Source organism: Bidens hawaiensis, unplaced genomic scaffold (assembly GCF_021521415.1).
Source record: "Bidens hawaiensis isolate Kalapana, Puna unplaced genomic scaffold, B.hawaiensis_p1.1 tig00007127_1, whole genome shotgun sequence".
NCBI lineage: Eukaryota > Viridiplantae > Streptophyta > Magnoliopsida > Asterales > Asteraceae > Bidens > Bidens hawaiensis.
Genome location: NW_027491490.1, coordinates 86,989 through 97,080, shown reverse-complemented (window position 1 = coordinate 97,080; position 10,092 = coordinate 86,989). Strand labels below are relative to the sequence as shown.

Below are 10,092 nucleotides of genomic sequence, written 5' to 3'. Positions count from 1 at the left end.
CTAACGTTGGGAAAAAAAAAAGATTTGTCTATGATAATCTGACTATTAAGGATCAATTTTGGAAGATTAGTTTCGTACTAGATAACACAAAACTAATTATCTAACGCTAAAAACAGTACATATACATAACCAATATTTAGACTTCTTATTGCAGTTCACAAGGATATTCACCTTTTTTATTTTCCCAAATAAATTGTCTTTTTGATCATTTAACCATTAGTTCCTTAAACATTAAAATTCACCAAACACTGAAACGTGTGATTAACACATCCAAACCATCTCAAATTTAGTCAGATGCCTTTAACAACATTTAAAAGATTGAAAATTTTACATTATAATTATGAGAAACATAAAACAAAGACATCCTACAAATAAAGAAGACTGAAAATCAATACATAACGAATGTATTGTCTACAAGAGTAAATCCATCTTGCCAATTCAGATTATAATATGAAACATGTAACATGAATGCATGATGATCACAATTATTATATGACTCACAAACATACCATTACGCCTGATTCATCTAGAAGCATTAGAAATACCTTCAGATACTTTAGGCAAATAACCATCTGTAGATGTTCGTGGGAGAAGTAACAAATTTGCTTGTGATAGTGATATAGTTGCCATCAAGTGCAGAACAGATAATACTTCATACCAAGCACTATACATCCCGACTTCCTGAAATATTATCATAATAAGTACCAACACATTGTTCCACTTTATTTGTATACTCGTAATATGGCAAAAGAAAAAAATTCAGGTGTAGAACTTGAATAAAACTCAAGATAATCAGTTGTTAATGTTTCGGTAAACAAATTTTATTCATGATTATTTAAGGGTCAAATAATCAGTTTCATATTGGCCGCAACAAAAACTCACTATTTAAGGGCTTATTAAATATCTGATTCTGATTATTCAATATTCGCCCTGCTTGCGGTGCACGCGTATAATGTATATATGTGTGAACCCTCGGGTGGGCAAAAGTGAAATTGCACTAATTTTGACGTTACTTTACTAATCTCCTGAAAATAACGTTTAAAAGTGGCGGAAGGTTAATCAGGCATCATGTGGTGGCGTTGATAGCCGAAAGACAAGGGTACATGTACCAATCGGCGGTGTCCCGATGGTTGAGTGTTGTGTGCTTTATGTCCAAGGCTTGATGCAAAACTACTATCGAGCCGGGTGTCTCACCGGAAGCAGCCTCTCTATTCCTTAAGGGTAGAGGTAAGGATGTCTACATATTATCCTCCTCAGACCCTACCATAGCTTTGCTATTGGTGGGATATACTGAGTAAGATGATGATGATTATTCAATATCACTTTATCCCCCCTCCCTCCCCCCGTATATCGTTGTGTTACCTCTAACTCATCCTCCTGGTTAATCCATGTAAACTGTACTTTATGTTGTAACGGGCTTCCTGCATAAAAACAAGTAACATTCTTGTATAATATAGATACATCACATAACTAAAAAGATTCCAAAGTTTATAAATTACCATCTTTAACGAGCCCAAGAAGGACAGGTAAATAATCTTCAAGTGCTTGCAAAAGATCACCTAAAGTTGACCCTCCTAACAATAAAAAGTCATAAAAAAAATCCCATAAACATACTATTTTTACCAATAATATATATTTTTTTAAATATTTTTAATAGTAACCATGTTGAGTAGCATTTCTTCTTCGTGTTCTCGTAATAGACGGTGCTTCTTGTCCCGCCATAACAACAATACGCGTTCGAAGAGCCGAAAGCCGTTCCACTAAACTTTTACACAAATGATCATCGAGTGACTCAACAAAATCCACTGGCTTTGGAATCCTTAAACCAGGAACAAAAACTGCCACCTCACCAATGTTCCCAGGCCGCCCTTCTTTTCCCATTTGTATCCTTTGGTGTCGATATAAAGCATCCCATATTTTATTAAATCTTTTCTATATATCTTCCACCACAATATTAATATAGATAATGATTATGATCCTCTTCACCAATAATATCAATTCTATAAGATAGAAAAAGTTCATTAATGTTCAGCTAGAAAGCAGGAGAATCACGAGCACAAAGTAAAATCTACATTTCATATTAGAAGCACAAAATCTTTAAATGCTCATATGTCCAAAAATGAAATATAAGGTTGTATAAAGTAAGAGTAAAATCACAAGAAAGGCATGATAAGTGACAGGTGTGTTGCATTAATAAAAATAAAGACAATAACAACTGGGAATTTCATATAAAGTTTCAATATCAAACATATTTTTAAGGGGCATTAAATACCAACCTCAAGTTACACACCCTCAGTAGATGCCTTGTTCATTAGGGCTCATATTATTTTCCCTTTTATTAATAGCCACATAATTCTTTAAGCAAGAAGCTGAGAAGCAATACAAGCTTACACATAAGTAAACAAAAAGTCACTGAATACAAACCACAAATTATGATCTCAAATGAGTAATTAGCAAGCAACAACAACTTGACAAAAAGGAACAACAAATTGCAATTTAAAACTAAAACATGCACCAAAACACGTGTAACCTATTTTTCACAAACCCTAGCACAATTAAGAATGATAATAACTTGATGCTATACACATTTTTATATTTCTTTTGACATGTAAAAAGGATCCAATTACTATAGAGAGGCAGGTAAGCGGACAACATGCTGTGCCGCAATCCCCTTTTGAATGACAAAACCCATCCTACTGAAAAAAAGGTACGGTTCTTCGTCGATGATGAGTTACTGTGCACGACCCGCTGAACTCTTTTCAGGAACACAACAGCTTGAGTAATTAAGCATAAAGTTACAAATTATGATCCTAAATGGGTAATTAGCAAGAAAAAACAACATCTTGACATCAAATAAGCACAAATAGCATTTAAAAATACAACCAGAATTTCACAAATCCTAAAACAACTAACCAGTTTAAAAAGCAACAGAACACAGTTAACCTAATTTTCACCAACCCTAGCACTAACTAACTATCATAACAACCCATAAATCAAAACCTAATTCAAATAACAACTGATCGCTGCCTTCGAAAACAAACAAACAAACAAACAAACGACCGAGTCATATTTCAAATAGATCTATCTATCCATTAGCACAATTAACAACGATAATAACTATAATCTGCACCGCAAAAAGTTTCACCTAATTTTCACAAACCCTAGCACAATTAACAATCATAATAACTCAATTCTAGTCTAGCACACACAATTAAGCTCAAATTAATCCAACAGTACCTTCGGAAAGAAACAAACGAGTCGAGTTTCAAATCTATCAATCAATTAGGAAACTAACGATCAAAATAACTTGATTCTACGCAATAAAGCTCAAACTAAAAGCCCAATTAATCGAACAGTACCTTCAGAAACAAGTGAATTAGGGCAAACGAACCTAATTAACGATCATAATAACATAATTCTAGTCGCAATTAAGCTCAAATTGAACCTGATTAATCAAACAGTAGCTTCTGAAACGAACGAGTTGAATTTCGAATTTATCGGTCAAAAGAGTAGTCATAATTCGAAATTGGAAAAAATGCAGATGAAATTCTCATCAGATTCAATTGTTGATCTGATGAAGGTGTGAATCAATGAATTGAAGGCTGAATGTAATTATATTATATTATTGGAAATAATGAATGAGCAGAGCATCAAGACTTGTGTTGTTTGTGCCTTAATAATATCATCATTGTTTTTCTTGCTCTTGGCAATCATGTAATTTTCTACAAACCAAGGGATGACTTCAAAAGAGCACTTAAGAGCAAGCCTAGTGGACGTGGGTTAGAGCGAAAATGGGGCGAGAATGCTTTGGAACACCGCCTCCGATGATTTTTGGCGAAAAGGGGCGAGGACGGGGTTCTTTTGTCACCGGCTTATTTGAAAAATAATAATATTATATTAAATGAACCGTTTGTAACGATCAAAATAAAAAAATAATAATAATTAATTAAAACAATATATATATATATACACACATCTTCTTCTCCATTTTATACACAATCCATACCCAAATTCTTTAAAAAAATTAACAAAATGAATCCTAGAAACAGCCCGAACCACCCATTCCCTGCTTTCGGTCAACTCCATGGTTCGCAAACCAACCGAACGTGAACTTACAATGGAACCCGATAAACCAACCGAACTATCCGCTTCAATTTCCCGACCCGAACGTAAACATGTACGCCAACTATCTCATGCCCCAAAACTTAATGCCGGCGTTTGGGTCTACACCACCGGAGTCGGAGCCGGTGACGCAAACGGCGCGGGCCTCCGGTTCAAGCCAAAAGGCGACCCGTAAACACAAAAGGAAACAATCGGGGAAGCAGATGGCGCAACGTGATCCATACAAGCATTGGAGCGAGGAATAGGAGGTGGCCCTCGCAAGGGCTTGGATCGTCATTTCGGAGGATCCCGACGTCTGTAAGTTTTTTAATATTAAGTATTTATTAACAATGTATTTAGTGTTTATTAAAATATATACTAATTGTGACAAATAATTTTAATTTGTAGATAACTTTCAAGCCACCGGGGTGTTTTGGAAGAAAATATTTGAAGCTTGGCTCGCGATAATCGATAAACCCGAACACTAACGGGGAAAAGAAGCGGTTCAAGCCCATTGGAAGGGACTTAACGACGATTGTAAAAAAATTTGTCAGGATAATAAACCGGTTGTAGGGGCCCGGCTGGCGTAGCGGGCATAACGACGGTGACATTATAACTCAAGCCTTGAGCGATTTTCGAGCTCAAGGCCAAACTTTTGAGCGGCCCGGGAAACCGTTCAAGTATTTGAATTGTTGGAAAAAACTACGCGGTTCGCGAAATGGAGCAGGGCACCAACCGTTCCGGTCGCCCGGCGAGCCGGCTCATTCCGGCCGTCAAAAAAGTCGAAGACATCGTAGTCGAAAAATTCGAGCACACCAAACACACCCTCTGATGCTCGTAGCTTCTTCCTGGACGACACGGTTAATTTAGCCGACGACGAAGAAGTAGAGGAGTTGCCTCGACCACACGGGAGATCGAGAAAAAATAAGAGGGGAGGTTTGTCGTCAACACGATTCAATACGGCGCCCGGTGAAGACGTCGGACAATTAAACGAGTTGGTCGGTCGTTCGGAAACAAATGTCACGGAAATAGGAAACGACCTTCGAGCATCCAACAAACAACAAGAAAAGCTGAATCAAACGTTGGAATTGCGTCAAATGAAAGAAGACTACGAATCCCTTAAATTGGAGGGGTTTCACGAGGAAGCCGCATTATTGTTTCAACGACGACGTGAAAAAATGCGCGAATATTACGGATATTAGTTTCTTTTTTTAGTTATGTTTTTTTTAGTTATGTATTTTTTTTATTTTTAGTTACGTGTTTTTTTTAGTTATGTATTTTTTTAATTTTTAGTTATGTATTTTTTTTATTTCTTTTTATTTTTAATGCATTTTTATTTAATTATTTAAATAAATTAGTTTTTATTTGTTTAGTTTAGTTATAAAAAGAAAATAATAAAAAAAGTTACTGTTACCCCATTTTGTAACCCCTATATGTAGTCCCTTCAAAAACAAATTCTCACTTCTTGCTGACTGGGCGCCACGTGTTACAATTCGCCCCCATTTGTAGTCCCTTCACTACGCATAGCCTAAGTTAAAACAAAGTCAATAGGGTGGCGGCATTTTTATAGCCGTTAAAAGTTGATTCATGTAAAGTGATTAAACGCGAGAAGGCGTATCTAGACAACTAACACGTGCTTGTCACTTTTACGTTAGAGACTTTTGATTTCCTAGCGGTTGAAGATGTGGAGCTAGTTAGACGTGTCTAACAAGTCATGCATAGTAATTTATGACCTCACGATCTATGAATGTTATTTTTAAACGACTTGATTTTGCTATACTAAAAGGACTGGCAGCGTAACTTGTTACACATTTGTCTTCTAAATCAGCATAGACACAATCTTCTAATGAATGAGGGAAAAAAACCTTTACTGTATATGAAAGTTTAACTTGATAAATCTAAATTGGTAGGATTGTAATTTAACATGTGGTCCAGGTTCGTACATGATCAGTATTATATGGATCCTTTAACTCCTTTGGTTGGATTTGCATGTTCTGAGGAGTGAGTACAACCCGCGAATCTATAAAACACATTTACGAATCCATAAAACATTAAAATAACCACTAAATTACATAAATGTAAAAAACATTAAAATAAATAACCACTTCAAATGAGTTAACTTTGAAGAAAATGGTATTGTTAGGTGGTGTTAAAGTGTTGGAGAAGAAATATACATTGTCATTTTTAATTTTTTTTATGGTTTTTGTTTATCATTAAGGGTATAATAGCAATTGCATATCCACTTAACTAAAAAGCTTAGCGTTCATCCTTGCAAGGGAGTACGAGTGTTACCATTTTCAACATATTTGGGAGCATGCATGTAATTTATCAAAGTTAGGACCAAACGTGAAATCCATACAAACCACAGGGAGCATCCGTGTAATAAACTCTAAATAATAATAATAATAACCCTTATTTTTTTTATCATTATTTATGTGTTCATCTGCTCGATCTCTACATAACTCCCCTTGTGCCCTCCAACTCTACATTTTGTTTAGCGCCCTCATGCTATAACTGTGCTAAGTCAAGTACGTCAAACTGAGTCACAAAGAAAGTAGACAATAATGTGGTTTACGGTTGTCGATTCTAAAATCAACTCCATCCTGGTCATCTTAGCTTTAGCAATAACGAAAGTAGTCTTAGCTTTAGCAATAACAAAGGTAGTGATCCTTACATCATGGTTTTTCTCCTTGATTCATGTTCTAAGCCCTAAATTTTTTGAAATGCCACGGTAAAGTGCTAGTGGTTGTCGGGAGAGGGTGGTACGTGGCGGAGCTAAGAAGTGTTGGTATGGGGCTTGTGGTTGGTGCAAGAAAAGAGGACAACGATTTGCAAGAATACCAAGAGAGGTGGTCGAAAATTGTGTGAAAATTGGATTTTAGGTTTTTGTTTTGTATTTTATTTTTCTAAGTAGATTATACAAACATTCCTTATGGTTTGTAAATGATTTGTACACTATCAAATAGGTGGTGTACATAAATTTAACATGATATTTAATAAAAGTTAGTATCAAAACATAAAGCATGTTATAAATTAACCATAGAAATAGTATTAATCTATTATTTTTCAAAGTTAACCCTAAAATATTATTTACTATGTTAGTAACTCGTGTATTACACAAATTAAAAAAATGATATGATATCAATTAAAATTGTTTATATATTCAATACAAGTTATATGTGAAATTAAATATGAAGTATATGTTATAACATATGAAACAATTATAATTATTTAGAAAAAAATCCATAATGCCAAACAATTTAGTAAGGTATAACAATTTCTCATAAATGAAATTACGTATTACACTAAATATAATATTGACAAAGTATTAGAATATATTTTGTTTATAAAGGAAATAATTCAATGGAAAAAGTTTCCACAGGGTTTGAAAATACCGATTGTTTCAACAAACTTGTTTTGAACTAAATATGAACCCAAACCGCTTGTTCAAATTAACATAAAACTAAATATACATGAATAATGAATCAGACTTTTAAGTTAGAATATATCATCCTTTAAAATAACTCGTTAAGTCAAACTTATCCTGATCATAACTTTTTTTACCCGCATTTTTTTGACCCAAACTAATTTGATACTCTTTTAAACAACGTGTTATGACCCGAACTTATTTTACTCAAAAACCACATTGACCTAAACTTCTTTTGAACCAACATGAACCTGAGCCGGATGTTTAAATTAACATAAAACTAACAATACATGAAATATGAATTTTATTTTTAAGTTTGAAAATACTATGATTTAAAACCACACGATTTTACCCGAATTTATTCGAATCATAACCCTTTTGACACACATGTTTTGACCAAACCAATTTGATATCATTTTAAAACAGCCCGTTTCGACATGCACACTTTTCGTTCATAACCTGTTTCGAGCCAAACTAATTTTACTAAAACCATTCACCTAAACTAAATATGAGCATGATTCACCCATTTAAATTAACATAAAAACTAAGAATACATGAATAATAAATTTATCTTTGTTTCTATATATAAAATTTTATTTAACATTGTAGCTTTTGTTGACTTTATATCAAGTGAATCAAAAGAAATAAAGAGCACACGCTTTTACACCTTGTTCTTGAGTTTTTTAACCAAGGAAAAAAAGGAAAGGAGAGGGAAGGATAAGAAAGGGAAGAGAAGGGAAGAAATTTTTTTTTAATTAGGTGTGTTCTGGAGTTGGAGGGAAATTAGAGGAAAGGAAAGGATAACTATGTTAAAAAATAGTTATCCTTAGTAATCATCCCATTTTTGGGAGGATAACTTATTGGGAAAATACGTTAATTTAATCTCTCCTAACTCCTTTCCTTTCCATCCTAGAAAAAACTCAAGAACACTCATTTTTTAACTATCCTTAGTTTTCCTTTCTTTTCCCTCATTTAAAAAACTCAAGAACAAGGCGTTAGCCAAAGGCTTTTAAACTGAACTTTTCTATTTCTGGATAATAACTTTCATGACTTCTAATACAATAAATACATGAGCCAATAACTAGAAAGGAGAAATAACACGAAAAAGCAACAACCACTATTTGACCAACTACACACGATTAACCAAACCATAAAAGTAGGAACTAACAACTTTATTTAACAAAACAAAAGCGTGCAGCAAGACTAATTCTCCAACGGTCAGATGATGTGGCATTGATGTTGATTAGCCAAAAAGCACCCTCTCAACATCAAGCTTCTTCATTCCCATTATAGAGCTAAACTCCATTAACTTTGGTCTCAACAGAGCTTTCGTAAACATGTGTTCTACTTGTTGTTTAGTGTCCACATACACCAAATCTATTTCCCCCAACAGAACCTTCTGTTGGATTTTGTGGTCGGTTCGGGTCAAGTCAATGCAGATCGACCCGAATATGACCCGGTATGAGTTACACCGGGGGCAACGAATATAAACCCACTTAAACGTTAACTGGGCCCGACACAATAAGGTGGTGGTTTAGGCTTTGGTTGGTATTTGGGCTTTAGCCCAATGGGTTTAAGGTTGATTAAACCCTAAAATATTTTCTATATATAGAATACTATATATTAATAATATTAACCTAATCATCTTTACCAACATAAAACCCTAGCTGCCCACATTACAGCCGCCGTCGCCGTCGGCCGTTTTCCGGCCACCGGAAAACCGCCGCCACCTCCCGCCGGCCCTAACAACTCACCGGAACACCATCATAGCATCCAGTTGCTGTTGTTTATGTTATTGTAGATGTTTGCCACTGCCGCGAGCTACTGCCCGTTTTTCCGGCCACCGGAAAACGCCGCCACCACCTCCAGCCTCCACACCTCACCGGAGTACCACTATAGTCAGTTTTTACTGCCCGTGTTGCTGTTTCCGGCCATTGTCGGTGCTCTATTTGCTACTGTAGCCGCTGTGGGCTGTCACCACTTGCTGCCGCCACTGAATACCGTCGCCGGAGCTGCTGCGCCGCCGCCATCTGCCGCGCCGCCGTCCTCCACCACTGTACCAGTTGCTGGATTGTTTGTGTCAACGTCTAGTGCCATTCGTTAACTCTTGGTGTCTCACCCGGTTTCGATAACCGAGGTATAAAAGCTTTAAACTTTATCTATGGTTGTGATTTAATTAATCGTGCTCGTGTAACGTTGTAACCGGATCCGGGTTTAGGGTTTTGGTTTATGGTTCATTTAATCATTTATTTATCCGCTGCGTTTATATAGTTCGTTAATATATGTTTGTATATTAGTATTGATTAATATCTAGTAAACGAAATTATTAACTAAAACGGGTTTAAAATATTTGACCGTTTTCGTTCCGAACCAAACGTTTAAACCCAACAGTGGTATCCGAGCCGCGGTTACAACGTACGAGTCGATACCAGTTCATCTAAACCGAGCTCTAATTTCACAACTTTAAATAAAATATCAGTCAACAACTATTTTCGGGTCGTGTGAGACCAAACTCATTTTTGAAACGTAAAAACGGACAACGGTGCTAGGCACGCAAAACGGGG

The 10,092-nt window shown here is 35.6% G+C and overlaps 1 protein-coding gene across 1 annotated transcript; it reads right to left on the bottom strand.

Moving 5' to 3' along the window:
• Nucleotides 1-358: 358 nt before the first annotated feature.
• On the bottom strand, nt 359-3,527 carry LOC143634576 (uncharacterized). Its single transcript, XM_077102610.1, has 5 exons — nt 3,446-3,527; nt 1,662-2,000; nt 1,500-1,574; nt 1,363-1,421; nt 359-681 (listed from the first exon to the last, which is right to left on the bottom strand). Exons 2-5 carry the CDS (start codon nt 1,879-1,881, stop codon nt 523-525), a joined length of 513 nt encoding a protein of 170 aa, XP_076958725.1. The 5' UTR covers nt 1,882-2,000; nt 3,446-3,527; the 3' UTR covers nt 359-522.
• Nucleotides 3,528-10,092: the final 6,565 nt, after the last annotated feature.

Excerpts from the sequence above, each read along its gene's own strand:
- LOC143634576 (XM_077102610.1), bottom strand. The coding sequence starts at position 1,881 with ATGGGAAAAGAAGGGCGGCCTGGGAACATTGGTGAGGTGGCAGTTTTT. Across the intron at positions 1,575-1,661 it reads AAGAAATGCTACTCAACATG|GAGGGTCAACTTTAGGTGAT; the intron begins GTTACTATTAAA and ends TTTTATTGTTAG. Across the intron at positions 682-1,362 it reads ACCAGGAGGATGAGTTAGAG|GAAGTCGGGATGTATAGTGC; the intron begins GTAACACAACGA and ends ATAATATTTCAG.